General features: G+C 37.8%; 1 protein-coding gene across 11 annotated transcripts in view; it reads left to right on the forward strand.

Moving 5' to 3' along the window:
* The window catches only part of EPS8 (EGFR pathway substrate 8, signaling adaptor), a 162,391-nt gene that overhangs the window by 98,592 nt on the left and 46,491 nt on the right, over positions 1-17,308 (forward strand). For 10 of the 11 annotated variants that reach the window (XM_077783264.1, XM_031507934.2, XM_021535167.3 and 7 more), the window contains 2 exons: positions 11,481-11,571; positions 12,622-12,695. In XM_077783264.1, the coding sequence (XP_077639390.1) occupies positions 11,510-11,571; positions 12,622-12,695 (136 nt within the window). In that variant the 5' untranslated portion in view covers positions 11,481-11,509. Of the gene's footprint in view, positions 1-6,666; positions 6,778-11,480; positions 11,572-12,621; positions 12,696-17,308 lie in introns of those variants that run through there. The other variant, XM_021535169.3, reaches the window with a different exon arrangement.

Below are 17,308 nucleotides of genomic sequence, written 5' to 3' on the forward strand. Positions count from 1 at the left end.
GACCTTTTTTAGCCACATGGGTGTAGCCAGGAGGATAAGGGTGTTATGATAAACAGTTTTTAAGATAACATTCTTTGCTCTAAGGACTGTCTCCATGGGTAATTCCAGTTGGAGCTGTAGCTCACTGTGTTGTTGTGTCATTGCTCTTCAAAACCTGGCAGCATCCTGGAGCAGAAGGGTCCCCAGTGAGGATCATTTGTGCAAAATCCCCATAAATTGGTAACTCAAACCACAAAAACCTAAGCTTTCTGAGGTCTGCAGGAGGGTAACCTGAAGGAAGATTTTAGATGAGTGCTTCTTAAGTAATGTGCAAGAACACGAGAATCACATCTAGAACAATCCTTGTAGAGGTTGGAAGTGAATGGCACAGTCAAATTTCCCCAGCTTCACCTTTTTGATGCTTTCCTCACCCACCCATATTACCTCATATGGCTTTTTAGCTCCTCCCCTTTCTCCTTCCCACCCACACTTATTTCACACACATTTATTTGTAATAAAAGCATCAGTTGAAGAGCAATAAATTCATGTTCAGAAAGATTTTTGAAAGTTCTCTTTCTTCAAAACCTGTGGGACCTTTCCAAAGTGTATAGCTCCACTGAGGTTTCCTGGGGACAAGGTATCCTGGGCTTCTGCCCCACACTATCTGACATTAATTCTAAGAAAATTTGACATTAAAATTCTCCGCAAATGTTTTCAGTTGAATGAATTAGCAAATTGCAATAAAATACCTGCTGTATCTTTTCAGAATCCATTTCTAGTGAGAGTTTGTTAAATTTGGCTTGGTAATCATCAATGACAAATTCCTGGGGAAGATTTCCTTGTGAAATTCAATTTGAGGTAATTGCAGCAAAAAACATTTTGTAGTAATTTTAATTTATCTTTTCTAAAGGTTTCTAATTTTGTTATCCTTGATCACTGTATGTTTGCGGGAAACTAAATGTGATTGTAAAGGCATTAAAATTTTAAAAAGTATATGTACTTTTACTTCTGAAAGTTAGGCCTGTAAACTTGCCAAGCCTGGGCATTCACAGCAGAGGCTGCTTTTGAAAATGTGAATCTGTGAATTGAGTTGGAAAATAATAATATTTATGCATTTGATTCAGGTATTTTAAAACAAATCAAAATCTCAAAAATATGACTTGTGCTGAATATATGTTTCTGGAATGGAAATACAGCTAGAGCAAGGCCTTGGCCCAGATTAATGGATGAGAAAATTGTATCTGTACAGTGAAACATAAATGATTGCAACTAGAAAACCAGAGGCATGGAACACCAAAAGTTTAATTCCTATTTCCTTCCCACAGATTATGGGATTTGCTATTGTTCAGCCTATTTTCATCCAGGAAACAATTGCTGAGTTACATAAGTGCACTGTAAATACTGTGGCAGGGTGTGACTTCAGTCAGCTGTGACCTCAGTTCAGTGAGTTCTTTTACACTTGACTCACTTTGTGCTGAATAATTGCAGCCCTGATGGGGACAAAGACACAAGATAGTGCCTTTTGTTTACTTGCTGAATTGCAGTATATTCCTTTTTTTTTGGATTACGTGTGCGTTAACACAAACAAAAAAATCAATGCTCAAGTTTTCTGGTGACCCCAACAAACCCCTCCAGCTGATGCTGGTGATGCCTTGTGAAGGCTGCTCTAGAACAGTGACTAGATGGAGCTAAAGAATAAAGTAGGGATTTATTAAGAGGCCTCAATGGATCCACCTTGGGCAGCACAACCCAAAATGGCCACAAAAAATGGATGCCCAGTCACAGGATCTCACACTTTTTATAATTTTTTGGTCCATTTGCACATTGGAGTTCATTGTCCAATTCCAGCTTTAGCCCAGGCAGTCCCATCCTGCTTGTTTTTCTCTCTCCAGCCCACGTTGTTTGTGCTCTTGAGCTGAGATTTGGATCATTTGTCCTTGGTCCCCAGCTAGAGAAGGAATTGTTTTGTCTCCCTGCTCTGTGAAGAGAGTTCACCATCCCTCATATGAAGCTCAGAACTGCACACTAAAGCAGCACAGAGTCTGAAAAATGTAAAAGCTGAAACCTGAGGCACCAATGGGGTGCAGATGAGTGAAAGTGCTGAGAGTTGCGTGGACCACAGTCAAGGTCACACACCCCACTGCAGTCGTATGCCTGTTTGTGACCTCAGGTGAGGGGGAGCTGTCCTTGAAGTTTATTGTTTCAGATTCATGCTTCAGAAGGAAAAGCCATCAAGGAAATGCTGTTTGACTTCACTCTTCTGTGTGAGCAAACAAGTCACACACCTCTTCTCAAGTCTCTACTTTATTCTGCTGTAGAGTAGGAAACGGTTTTGTGTTTCCTGGTTGGTGTCAAGAAGGTATTTCAAGCAAAAGGGAGAGGGAAAAAAAAAGTAATATTCCATTGAAAAACATTTTTCCCAGTGCAAATTTTTCAGTGAAAACAAAATAATTGTGATTTTTGACTGTATCAAATTGAATATCTCAGTTGATCCAGTAGTGGTGTTATGGGTTCTTTTTTTTCATAGGTGGGAAAATGTAACAAAGTTGTTTGTAAAAGTCAGTGACTGCTACTTCTAGTGTTTAAAATAGTGCAACTTATCCTCCAATTTTATTTTAAAATAATTTGGCTTTCCTTGTCTTTTCTCTCTTCTGTCTCATTTTCATTGTTGTTACCATGTGGACACTGTGCATCTAGCCCCCTTCTCATGGTGTTTCCTGCTAGTAATGAAAAAAACAACAGGTTGTGATCTGGAGAGCAACTCAGGAGCAGCAGTTTCTCCCATAGATTCAAGACAAAGCAGTTTTTGTAGGCCCCAGAGTTTGGGAAAAAAAAATAAATATTCCTGTATCAGAGGGCAAGTTTTAAAGAAAATACCAGTCCTCTGCCAAAAGTGTCTATGAAGCAGCTTCAGTCAGACCTCTGTGAAGAGGCAGGGCACAGGTTTGACTCCCAGCTATTGCCATTGTTGCTGCTAATCACTACAGCTTCACAACCACGTCTTTGAGAACTAATTTTTCTTATGTGCTTTACATGTGTATGACAAGCAAAAACCTGGTCCCTTTTAGGAGGCGTGCTGACTAGGTTTGAAATTATTTCAAATACTTTCCCGGAATCATGGGTTAATTTAATACTTTAATATACCCACAATGTTACAAATACATTGACAATATTAGGGGAATATTTTAAATTAATTCTGAGACTATGAGTACTCTGATGACTTTACTGGCATTACAATCTTGTTTAATCCCCAAAACTTTGATTGGTGATGTTTGGTTTAGATTGTGTTACCTAAAGTCATGAAGATTTGCATATAAGACTTGTGAAACCTTGTTTGCACATTATATAAGGGGAGTTTGAAGAGTTAGTCAGCATCATTAGAATAGTATGTGTTTGTTTATTAAGTTTTAAAATTAAACTTTAAGATTTGCTATTGAGTTCCACTGTGAGCTTATCCTTATGCTCAGCATTGCTGGTTTGTTGTGGTCTAATCAATAGCTTTTCAATGGTACCTATTTGTTCACCTTTATTAAACAGAGCCTTTTCTGTTTACACTGAACTACATGCAAACTGCCTTTTTAAATTTTTTTGGGGTACCATATAGAAAATCTAAATCTTCCAGTAAGACATGGAACATGAACCCTTGCCATACTAAAGTTTGAGGCCTTCCAGATGCATGTTAGTTTGCATTCAGAGCACTTGACTGGTGAAAAAGCTGAAGATTCAATAAACAAAGCTAAATCATCAAGGAATGCCATCAGTGGGTGGTCCACAATAGTTTGGAGCCTGAGTGTTTAAGATCATCAGGAAGCCAGTGGATGTTGCTTCTACTCAACTTTATCTTGTTTAATTCAGAATTGTAATATGCTACAGACCCAGAAATTGGTTTTCTATGTAAGTAACCGATGGACTTCAATAACTTTTCCAAAAGTTGAAGAAAGCAAATTTGTGAAAACAAAAATTAAATCTTGCCACATTTCTATTAAAGCAAATTAAAGAGGTATTGAAGGGTGTTCATGTCTTCTTTTCCCCTCCTCCTCCTTCAGGTTAATTTTTATAGTCTGGTTGGAGTATATCATTATATGGTTTCAGTTCAGCTTTTGTTATGAACTGTAGCACGCCAGTTTTAATATTGTCCCTGTGTCATGGCACAGTTATTAATTGGCTAATAAATGTGGGCAGGTGATTAAGCCAGTTTCATTTGCGCAACTTGCAGCCGTTTTTTAATTATGTTGGAAGTTCTTTCATTTTTTGGCCAGAATGAGAGGAAAACTATCTAAAACAACACTTAAAGACACTATCTTATTAACCTTTATATATTTTAGAAGTTTTCAGAAATTTCCATTTCTAAAGTGATGGTTTTAAAGTTGGCTGTATACTGCAAACTGACTTTCAAAGTAGTGTCTGGAGTGCCCTCTTTCGAAATCTAATTATCTCATTTGAAGTGTGATGTGTCAAAGAATAAAAGGAAATAAGGGGGAAAAAATCAGGGAGTATGAAGAAGGGAGATACAGCTATGGTTTCTGTGCTGGGTCAGAAGAATTTGCCAGTCAGCAGTTTTTGTTTAATTAAAATAATTAAATTAAAAAAAAAAAAAAACAAAAAAAACAAGCACAAATAACAAACCCACCAAAAGCCCAAACCAAGACAAGTTTTTGGATATCTCTCTTCAAGTGGAGATACTGAGTGAGTTGTTGTAGACACATTGGAATTGGGATTTATGAGTAAAAATGGTCTCATTTGCCAGCTCTACTCTACTTGACATAGACTCAGCAAAAATACTGATTTCTATGGTACATTATAATCCCTTTTTTCTACTTTCCTCTACAAATTCCTCCATATGCCAAAAACCCCTTCCTCTTTAGACTGCTCTGTATGTGCAGAAGGCTTTTTGTTTGGATTTTTGGGTTGGTTTTTTTATCCTTTCTTTTTTCTTTATATACAAGATATTCCACCTGTAGTGATGCATTCTGCAAGGACTGCATAATGATCTTGATCTTGGTAATTAATACTCACATTGCTTTAGATGAGGTGGTTTAATTCTCCAATTAAAAATAGCAGTGAGCGGTGTCTTCAGTGCTTAGCATATTTATTAACGTTTCTTTGTTGCAATGGGGATTTTAAGTCTTTGAAGCTTTTGTATCTGTAAAGCTTTTTTATTTTCTTTCAATATGGTTAATTATAAATCATGGCCCAGACCTGAGTGAAAGGGATGGAAACAGGTTGCCATCCCAGAATAAGAACATGTTTTCAAGCAGGGTCTTTATTAGTGTGGCAATAATAAGGGCAAAGTCTAAGAACATGATCTATCTGAGGTTTATTCATTCAATTCTTGCTGTTGCTCTCCATATTTCTCCCCTCTCTCAAAATAAAAGATAGCCATTCCTATTGTATTGTTAGAATATTTCTTTAACAGTGAATCACTGGGAAATGTCATAGCAGGAAAAAGGAGACTTCCAGGGCATTTTTTAATGTTGTTAGTTTTTGCAATGGAAACCTTCTCTTTTAGGAAGCAATTTCTGTTCTGAAGACAGGTCTTTATCTACTTTGGTTGATAATTGTGACCACAAATTTTCTCTAATAAATTTATCCTCTCCCTCCTGCTGAAAGGAATGCTGCTAATGAATTTAGCATATTCGTCCTTAGTGAAGGACTCAGGGAAGAGTATTTTATTTCAGAAAGTGCCTATGAAAATCAAAGCACTTTCTGAAGCTGGCAAAACCAGCATTCATCGAGCTTGTCTGCTGCATTGCACTGTGGAGAAGGATGTGAATACATTTACAAATCCCCCCTGGGCACTCTGTGTGCCTTGTCACTGTCCCCTGCCTGGACAGAGGGGTATTTCTTGTCTGTCATTGTCTTTAGTTGCTTGAAATGTTTCTACCCCTGTGACCCCTTACACAAACATGTAAATAATATTCTGCGGTGAAATTCAGCTTTCTGTAAGGAGTAAAATTCAGGCATGAGAGGGAGACACATCCAGTCCTTTCCTCCCCACCTCCAGGTTTCTTTAGCAGGAGCCCCAGTTAGTTAACACTGCATCCAGCACTAAAACCTCAAACCAGGATAAAACGAAGTGTAGATTTGCATAAACTAAAATGCAGTGTAATTAGTGCTAAGGGTTGTGCTGGACAACAGCTCTGAATACAGAGAGGTCCTGAAGGAAACAGCATTTTCAAAATTATTTTATTAACATATTTCCTGGTGCTTGGACACAGGAGTGAATAGTGGAGCATATACAGCTCAGAAAGCTTCAAAACCCCGTCATAAATATTATAGAGTGGCTTGAGAGAGGCAAAGGGGACAACAGTCACAATGGTGGGGAATCCAGTTCATTCATTTTGTGTTCAAACTCTAGCACTTGTAGGGCCTGGCTTTCAATTTTCTGCATTGATTTTTTTCTGCTGTCATCTTTTCTACCAGCTTTTGGATGCTCCAACCTGCTTAACAGGAAAATGAAAACATTGCAGAGCAAAGCTGTGCTAGCTCAACCAAGGGCAGCTTTTCTCAGAGCAATTCTGGCTTCAGTGCACTGAGGCTGGAAAGTCCCCAGGGATCATTTCAGAAGCATTACTTACTTATGCATTCATGTGCATTTTGCTGTTTATCTCCAGGCAAGATGTCCAACAACCAGCAGAACTCATGTTTGCTCTTGGTTGTGCTCTGAAGCAAGTCCCAAAACAGAGAGCAGCAGCAGCAACATTTCTGGCTCCACACGATGTATTTCTTCCAGGAGTTTCCCATTTGTAAAATCTGGCTGGAGTGGCTGGAGTGAAGATACAAATAGGAGAGTAACAGGTCAGAACAACAAGGTAGACACAAGGAAATTTAGCACCAGTAGGGAAAGTTGTGTGTGGGTGAACGGGATGAGGTTTGACAAGAAACACATGAAAAATGGCAAGTCACACAGCAAGTTAAACAGTTTTTGTACACTCTGCAGGTCAGCAGTGCTGAATGCTGTGGGATAGCAGTAAGAGGCATTTTTACTGAGTGCACAGTGAGCCAGGAGTACATGGAATTTTTTTTTAAATTGTTTTTTCCCTGTTTTGTTCTTCGTAATACTTTTGAAAGGGGAAGGGTGGAGAGAGAGAGTCCTTGTCTGACATGACTGCATTCACTAGGGAATAGTGTTATCTTGTAATGTCCACTGCTTTCAGTTTAGGCTGGGGGAAAATTTTGGGGGGTTTGGGGAGATACATAATGACAATGACATTTTCTTAATTAGTAGACAATAACTTTTCCAGCCATTATTGGCTTTTCTGGTCCTTCTTGTGCATCCTTTTCTCTTCCTCCTCCATAATTTCTAAAATATCCACGTCATTAAGTTGTTTCTCTTTTGGTTTCCATATGATATTGTGATCTTCCACTGGGTGGGACTGATTGCTTCAGAATGAGTGGAAAAGAGCACCAGGCTCTAGCATATCTAATTTTCTCTAATGATGCAGCTCTGACTTTCTGGAACAGTTGTTTTGGTTTTTGTTTTTGGGTTTTTTGTTTGGTTTTGTTTTAGTTTGGGTTTTTTTTTTTTTGTGTGTGTGTGTGTGTGTTTTCGTTTTTTTTTTTTCTTTTTAAATAAACTGGAGGATTTTGTTACTTTCAAACCCCTATTAGGAAATGACATGGCAGGACATGTCAGTTGTTGATGTGTCACATAAATAGCATTGTTTTCACGTGGCTGCCATGCTACAAGATGGGGAAGGCAAAGAGTATTTTTGCATTTTGACTATTTTTTAAAAATAGTGCTCATGACTGATATAATCATGTTGTACACTGGAATGATTCTCCCCATGATTGGGATTACCACCTTACAGGTGGTAACCCCCATACTAAAGAACAAAAGTACATCTGTCTCAGAAATGGTTTCTCTGTTATAAAGGCTGGATCCTTGTCATTTACAGAGCTGCTGACCATCAACATCCCCTCAAAAATAAAGCTGATATCAGCAGGGAAGTCCTAGGTGGATTTTTTTGTTGTTGCTGAGACAAGTTTGTAGATTGTTTACTGGTTTTTCAAAATAAAATATTTATAAATATTTGTGACTGATTTTAATTATGTATATTTTATTTATATTAAGTATACTAATATAATATTTGTATATTATTTTATTATACTCAAATTATATTTGTCTTATTATTACTGTATATGTTTTCTTCTTGAAATATTATTTAGCTTTCCTGGTTTAAAATATTTCTATTTCAGAGCAGGCATGATTTTGTTAGGTTTTAAATTTTGTTTTGTTGGGGTTTGGTTTTTGGTTTTTTGGTTTGTTTTTTTTTTTTTTTTTTTTGGCAGGATCCTGAGACATGATCATTTTTGGTCATATTCACAATTAAACTGTTGATACTTCAGGCCTAATTGAAGAGGGATTGTACAGTTAATTGGGAAGGATGTTTATTTTAAAGTCTGGGACACCAACATAGTTGCTGTGAACTGCTGAGCTGAGGTGAAAGAGAGGATTAAAGAGGAAGTGGAGTTTATTAATAGACTCCTGGTTGACAATGGCTTTGCAGCGTGCAGGGTGTGACTTTTGCTACAGGACTGACTGGTTATAAGAGATGAAAGAGCATGTGAGATGAGAAACACAGTAGAGAAAGCTGTACAAGGGAATAATAAAGCCCTGCACATACTGTTACCCTTTTGTGGTTTTTCACTTTTCTTCATCCTGCACTTAATTAAAAAAGAAATTAAAATGTCTTCCTAATTTTTTTTTTTAATGAAACATTTAGGTTGAATGAGATACAATTGTGTGGTAATTTTGGGGAATCATGAGTGGTTTATTGATGTTGTTATAAATATTTGGTCTAATTATAAATAATTATAGTAAAGGGTTTGTTTGTATTCACTTCTGGTGGTTTCTTGAACCAAGTGACAGAAGCATTGCATGAAATTGCAAGAGCACTGAAATTGTCATGTCAAGGTAGTTGTCCTGGCATTTCAAAAGCACTGTAAAATTGCATGGGGGACAGGAAATATTGTTGGTTTTACTCAACTATCTAATAGTAAGTGGTGTTTTGTCTGCATATCAGCTAAAGCTGACAAAAACTTTTGGTTTTGTTTGGCAGGAGAAGCTACTTGCTTTTTTTCTTTTAATAGCCAAAATTTTTGATTTCAAATTTTCAGTATCTCTTAATTCAAAATATTATTCTGAAGCTTTTTGTATTTAAGTGGTGTTGTGCCTTACAGTGCGCAAGTATTTAGTCATGAGAGGTGGTTTCTTTCCCCAGTGTGAAAATTGGCTGCTCAGTTTCTTGCTGCTTTCAAACTCAGTGTGTCATGTTGACTTCAAAGGCTGAAGCTTGAAATTCTAATATATTCCACTTTAATATATTGCATTCCTTCTACTTAAAATATCTGTTTCACCACCTCCATAAAGATGAGTGAATACAAATACAAACCAATTTTTGTCAGATTAAGATGTCAGAGCAGTGGAATTATTCTGAGAATTTTAAACCAAGGGGTTCCCCCCCCCCCCAAGATCTCACTTTAAGACAGTTGTAGCATTTCTTACAAATATGCCTGTGAAAAAGACTACAAATCATAAAAGATTATGACAAACAGAATTATTCAATAAATGCTATCTTAAACAATGTGTGGATGGAAAGTAAAGTGGGGATACCAAGAAGCAGCAGAGATAATTTGTGTGTTTTGGATGTCGTGACTCCATGGAAGCTAATCACAGGGGAAAGTGTAAAGCAGGGCATCAAATTGAACTTGGTTGCAGATGATGATAAGAATTAATAGCTGCTAGGAAGTGGGGAAGAACTCAGTGGCAGCCTGGGCTGGAGAGGAGCACTCTGAGCTGCTCTGGTCCAGGCAGTCACTGAAACGAACAGGGAGTGCACAGTGAGCTGGCAAATTCTGCTGAGAAAATGAATACTTGTATCCTTTCAAGTCATGTGATAATTTCAGGATGCTTCCCAAAGGTTGTAATTGCTAATGAATTGAGCAGCACTCAACATGGGTAGTAATTTATTGGAGACAGCTGTTAAGGACTGCAGTCTATAAAAAGAGTCAGAGCAGCCAAACGGGCTTGGATATGTGATACTTTTGTGGGGCAAAATGTGCTTTTGTCACTAAAGAGGTTCTGCAAAGAGTCAAGGTTTAAAAGAACATTAAATAAATTTAAAATAATAATAATAAAGATACATATATATATAAAGCCAAATTAGCAAGCATGTACCTGCTAAAACAACACTGCCCTTCCACATGATTTCACTTAGCACGTCAAATACACTTTAAATACAAATACACCTCAAATACATAATTTCACTTGGAATGTGTAATACGCCAACAAATACACACTTCTAGCTAGTTTTGTAACCTGCATCCAAGGCAGGAGGTGCCAGGTGTTTGTTCCTCAGAAAGGTATAAAAACTGTGCCCTCAGCAGCAAAGAGCAGCAGCTTGTATGTCTCTTGAACTGACTGATGGATTTAGAGCTCAGCACAGATTTTGGTTGTCTTTTTGCATGGAAGAAGGAAGTGGCAGAATATATGTGGGCACTCAGTGGGTCAAACAGCTGCTGCTTCTCTGAAAAACAAGAAGAGAACAGTTAATTTGGGGCAGTTGAGCTGAACTGGGGCCTCAGAAGATTAAACTGGCTGCAAGGCAGCTCTAGTGCAAACAGAGCAGGTTGTGCTTACTTTGGAAATGGAGCTTTTGTAGGTAGAAATTTGATCTGATACACTTTTGACTGTTCTGAAGTGTGACTGAAATGCAGAGAGATATTCAAATTTATTTTATTCATGTATATATGTAAATGAAAGAGTATTTGCCAATGGTAAATTTGAATATGAAAGGGTTATGAAAGTCACTTTCCAGAGCTAGTTTTAACTTCAATGGACATATTATTAAAGGGAGAATTTTTTAAACTGTTTTATCATGGCCCGTTCAGCACTGCTTTTATAGGAAAGGTTTCATCTCGCAGGCCAAACTTTCAGGATGTTAAGCACTGTTTAACACAAAAAAAAGTTTTCTTAAGTACCAAAATAGCTAACCAAGTTTCCTTTTTTGCTAACAATTGTGTTTTAATTTGACAATGCCTCTTTCTAACAATTAAGCTGATATGTTTCATAAAATATGCATCAAAAGGTCATTTCAAAAGTTGCATTTGAAAGAAATTAATTGAGGGCTGAAATAAAGCACACTTGAGTAATAAAGTTGCCATTTGGAACATCTTGTTCACTTTTTTAGTAGATCTTTTTCTTTGTTTAGTGAGCCTTTTATCTCTACAGCTATTCCTAAAGACCATTGTATCCAAAATAATAGCTTTGTTCATAAAATTATAAATTGTTTGAAACTGTAACTATCAAATTGCTACTGGGAAAAGTTCCATAGCGGGTCTTTGAAGCATCACTGGATACAGTTAACAACAACTGAGCTTGTTGATGCAATCTCGTTTCCATTTCAACCATAATTTCCTCATTAAATTTGTATTACACCTGTGTTCAACTTTTATCTTTTAGGAGACTTTAGTTCACATGCTGTTGTTTCTTTCCCCAGGTCGTTTCTCCCAGTGAGTGACAGTGAGAATGAATGGACATGTATCAAACACCCCTCCTGGTGGATATGGAAGCTACTTCCCTCAAATGAAGTAAGGTTTTGCCTTTGGCTTGCCTTTTATGGACAAAATGGTGTTGTACTTCCTTCTGTAGGCTTTCATTTCAAATAGAGCTGTAATTAGTTGGTCCCACTGGAATTATAAAGGAGTTTTCTGTAGAAGTGTGAGGGGTTTGCAAACCAATGAACCAAAGGGACAGATCTTTTTGCATTCATGTGAAGGAAAATTGTGTTACTTCATGGACTCATCTGGAACAGCAAAATAAATTACTGTAGCCATAACATTCTTATTATGTTACTCAGAGAAGCCTTTGTTTGCCTGAGAGGTGAGCTCTGAGTGAATGCATTTTTATGCATAAAAGATGAGGCTGCCTCTTCCATCTGTGAGAACAGACTGTTTCCCAGTAAGGAGAACTGAGCAACTGCTACCTGAAAGTGTTACCTTGCCTAAGATAAGAAGGTGATCCCTCTATCAGGGGCATGGCACTAGAGTCACTCACAACACTAATGAGAATTTGCCCAACTGATGCCAAGGAACAGGTATTCCTGTATGGAGCAGGATATCTGTGGTGTCTTTTGCATCTCATGTTGTTGTCCCTGTAAGGTGAACTCATATATCACTCATTCTTTTAGAACTTGTAGTCATATTACCTTTTGATTTGTGTAAGATAATGACAGTAATTTCAAGATTTTCATTAAAAGCTGTTAAAATTGTTAAAATCAGTCAACATTTGTGTATGGAGGAAAAAAATCCGTAATCCTACACAATTCTTTGGCATAGTCATTATTATTATTGTTATTATTATCCTTATTTTAATTGTGCAGTGAAGTTTGTTACTGGAGTTAAGGTGGTATTTATTTGCATACCACACTCCAGTTGTGCATGATGTTGCATTAATGCAACAAAAGAGAGCTCAGAAAGGTCTGCAGCCCAAGACAAACATTCTCCCTCATATTCATGGTGTGGAACAAATATCCAGTATTGTTCCCTCTGTTACTAATGCTGTAGGTATGTGTAGTAAGGGGAGGGGGTTTTTTCAATGTCTACCAAATGCAGAAGATAATCAGATTTTTTTTCTTCTAGTGGCTATGGCTCCCCAATGTTCGCTCAGGCAGAGAGAGAGCAGAATTCAAGAACAAGTGCAAAAGCTCTCTATGGTAAGGTGGCAAAAACTCTCTAAACTTCTGTGCTAAATTGCTGTTTAAATAGTGATTGTGATGTGGTGGTGGAAATATTTTACACATGCTAATCTGGAAGTGTATGTACATACACATGGGTGCGTCTGTCAACTGAACTAAAACACAAAATTGTTTTATTCCTACTAAAGCTAACTAGAAAATGATCAGTTTACTAAGCAGAGAGGTCCCACCTGCTCATTTTTTAGGCAGCATTCATCACAAAACTCAGAGTGATCCTATAGGTAAGTTATGCACCAGGGAGAAGTCATTCAAGGGTTTAGCTGTGCTTAAATCCTTAAAAATTGAGGGTTTTTTTTTCTCCTGTACCTCCCTCTGCCTCCCCAACTTCATCTCCTGCCAGCAAAAAAGGCATTCACAATTTTCTTCTTCTCTGACACAAGGATTTAATAGAAATCAGAGCTGTTGGGACAGATTTGGAGTCCTGCTTGGCATGCTGTTTTCAGCAGGCTCTGTGACTGTCAGATGTGATGTTACAAATGCCTGAATGTTGTTGTGCTCACCAACTACAAATTCTGGTGTTTGTCTTGGCTGTGCACACTACTCTGCAGCCTAACACCAAATCACTGTGCAGGAGAAATGTAGTCATGTTGCTTACCAGCCAAATTGCACCATTTTATGGTTCTCCTCCTCCACTGTGAATACATCCCACTGATAGCAGTGCTGGTAATGGAAATAACAGCAGTGAGGCTGTGAGAAGTTCTACTTTGTAAATCTGTGTCTGTCACTAAATGCCCTTTTGAAAGTCAGTGTGACTGATGAGACTGGAAGGATGAGGCTTCTCCTGAGAGCCTGGTCGTGTGCTGGACCCCTGAGACCTCTCCCTCTATGCATCTGCCACTCTTCTGGAGGCTCACCAGCCGGGCAACTCAAAGAGCAGTGGCTAATAACAGCAACATGCCAAGCAGTAATCTTCTCTCCCTCCTCTTTTGGGTGGGTGAGAGGGAGCTCAGAGCTTAGGGGAGTGGTGGCAGCCTGCTTTAGAATCTTAGAATCATTTCAGGTTGCAAAAGACCTTAAAGATCATCAAGTCCAAGTGTTAACCCAGTGCTGCTAAGCCCACCACTGAACCATGTCCCTAAATGCTTCACAAACAAACAAATCTTCCCAACACCTCCAGGGATTGTGACCCAACCATTTCCCTGGGCAGCTGTTCCAGTGCTTGATAACCCTTTTGGAGAAAACATTTTTCCTAATATTCAACCTAAACATGGTACTACATGTGAAGCATTCTAAGTTCAAAGTTACTTTGTTTTAGTGCTATGCTACAAAAGTCAGTTTTTGACATAGAGCTGAAGGCAGGAACCAAAACTGAGGACAATTCTGAGCGGATCATTTTAAAGAGTGATTTCTGCATCCTATATGGGTTCACTCAACAAACTGATTGCAAGTGTTGACAGAAATAGTAGGTGGCAACAGAAACCAGCAGGAGATGTTGCAAAAAACTCTCAGCAGATTATTTCTTTATGAGAGTGTTGTGATTCCTTTTTCATTTTATTTCACCATCATAATTTTTCAGTAGTATATGGTTTGGACAGTGGGGCAGTATCAGTGTCCTAACTGTGTCCTTTAGTCTTTGTGGGCTGTTAAAATATCTCTTTGAGCTTTTTCATATCAAACTTTGTGGGATGGTCATGTGTCAGGAGAAGATGGGGACAAGTGAGTAAATTTGAAGTGTATAGTGGTATTCTTTTACTTCCAACTGAATTCAGGTACTAATGGAAAACATTTGCCATTAAACTGCTGTGTGGGTAAAGAGAAATGTTGTCCTTGGTTCACTTCTGCTGCTGTAGATATATCACAAAATGATAGTTGCAGTTGCCAGGAGCTGAATGAAATAGAAGGATCAGTTATTTTGGAACTCCAAGTGGATATATATTGGCACAACTTTCAGAGTTTGCACATTTTACTACTTCTGCTCTGCTTTTTATACATAAAGAAGTAGGGTGTTGCTATCACCACATATATGAGCGGGAGTTAAAAAAGGAAAACACCTAAAATCTTTCTTAAATTCAGGGCAATTTTTCTAATTTTTAGCAACAAAGTTACTATTCTGCTGCATCCCATGTCCTTCTTCTTCCTTTGTGATGTTAAATTTTTTGTGCATACTCTCCCAAATTGGCTGAAATGCAGCTGAGTGATATTGGAATTGTTAAACAGTGTTGAAAATGCTCATTACAAAGTATTTTATTTATAAGTAATAACTAAGTTATTTTATTTGAGATTATTGAGTCTGAAAACTTATAAAGCAGGAGGAAGCTGTCTTAGCTTTCTTTTTATGTTTTGTTGTGTACATATATTTTAAATGTATGTATACTACTTAGGTTAATAAAGAAAACTCATGTGCTTAATAGATTCACTTACACTAGAAAAAAATATGTAATTTTACTGTAAAACTAAAATGGACTGTGTTTTATTATTTTACTAAAATGAGACAACATGACATCAGCAGAAAATTTTCCCCATTAAAATGTTCCTTTTCTTGGAAAACTTGAGGGTTAATTGGACTGAGCCACCTATCCCTGACTATCAACAAGTAAAATGGTGCCTGGGCTGGTAGGTGACTACTTGATATTGAACTCAGTTTCTTCCAAGCACTGTAAAGACTAAATAATAATAAAATTAACAATAATAATACTACTGATAATAGTAATAATGGTAAGGCTAATTATTGTTATTATTATCATAATTATAATTATCATTATTGTCATTATTACTACTTATTATTGCTTTTTGTTATATGTATCTTTGTGTCCTGGCATATATGTAGGCGTGTTTATGTCCTGGCATGAAGTTTATGTCTTTGATGCCATTGCTGAGGTGACTCATGATTATTCAGCCCTTCATCCACCCCACAGAAGGTTGGCCATGGTGCTGTGGGAAAGGAGGGTGGAATATTATTGGTCTTACCAAGAGTTCAGCTCAAAGCCAGACCGGAGCCATCACTATCTCTAGTCTGCCTGTCTGATAGTGAAAACTTCCTTGCAATTGCCTTTTTTCCTGTGTCAAATAACCCTTTTGTTTTCACTCATTTCCTTCCTGAAATGAGCTGTTTTCTATTTGCATGACAAATCTCTCTCTGAACCGCAAGGGAAGGTGCTCTCTGCACGTTTTTCTGGGGTTTATTTCATTGTTTGCTTCCTGCTCTCTCCATCTGAAATGGCTTTTGGCTCCTGCAGTCATCTGTTGTTCTAGCATTGGCTTCTCCATCTGCCTTGAGCAGCTCTGCCTGTGGGGAGAGCAGCAGCAGTCTCGGGGCTGCGCCAGCCACTGACACAGCGTGGAGCAGCCTCATTCCTCAGGAGGGATGGACCAGGAGCTCAGTCCAAATTGTCAGATTATTGTACAGCACAGAACTGAAGGATGCTGCTAAATTTGTCTTCTCACAGCACATTAGGAAAGACTGTTTTGTGCTTCGAGTTTATGCTCTTGTGGCTGTGATTTGGAGCTGGAAGTGAAATTGCCTGTGTATTTTTGCTCACATGCCTCATTCACAGCAAGAACTGCAGTGTAACAAATCCAAGGAAACCTCAAGCAGCTCACAGGCAGGTAAATGAGTCCACTGAAAGAAGCCATCCATGTAACAGCCTTGCAGTATTTTGGTTCTCAAATTAAATTGACAATTGACTTCTAAACAACACGCTTCCTTTGACAGCTAGTTCCACACAGCCATCAGAGAGCAGCTCCTGGCATAAATCTCTGAAAATGATAGTGTTTGCTCCTCTGGAGAGGAAATTTGTTTTGAACTCATGTTCTGACCTTTCCCCCTGGATGTTTAGGTCATGTTTCCTGCACTTTGCTCTGCTTCAAGCTTATTTTTTTTTTCTGGTTGTGCTGTAATTTATTCTTAAAAGGTATCAACAATCAGTCCAATGCAAATAGATGGTAGTAAATTAAGTATTGGGCTTTTCTGCTTGCTGATATGTAGAAATATTTTATGTTGTCACTCCAGGATTCTTAGGACAGATTCTCAATCCATGTCCACGTGGATTGCCATCAAATTTCAGAGCAATCTAGAGTCCTGTTGATCTGTGTCACATACTTACTGGTAGAGTTTTTGACTTGGCTGAAAGTCTTTGGTTAAAAGGTTGCTTTTTGTTTTCTGGTGTTTTGGATGCTTTCAAAAATGAAAATAAAATCAGTGGCTTTCAACCTCTGTTTGGAAACAGAAGCATGGTCTGTTCCTGATGATTGGTGAATTCAATGATTTCACAAAACATGAATTGCAGTAACATCTGTCCACATCACACATCAGGAAGAGAACTAGTTTCTGTGGATCACTGTTCCTGTTCCTCTGGAAGCTTTAGTAGCTACTAGATCTTATATTAATTTCTCTCATAAGAGAAATGCTATGCTACTTTTCACTTTATTACCTTTGTGTTGTAAGAAATTTTATTTTAATCAAATTCTTCTGGGTTGTATTTGCTATAGATAGTGGTTAAGAATTTAACTTAAGTGTCTTCTGCCATGATTCTCTCTTATTTTTTATTTAGTTTTACCAAATAAAAAAACCTTTATCTAAATAGTGTGCAGCATATCAGCAGAGTTTAAGCTAACCTGTTATTAAGGCTGCA

This window comes from Lonchura striata, chromosome 5 (assembly GCF_046129695.1).
Source record: "Lonchura striata isolate bLonStr1 chromosome 5, bLonStr1.mat, whole genome shotgun sequence".
NCBI lineage: Eukaryota > Metazoa > Chordata > Aves > Passeriformes > Estrildidae > Lonchura > Lonchura striata.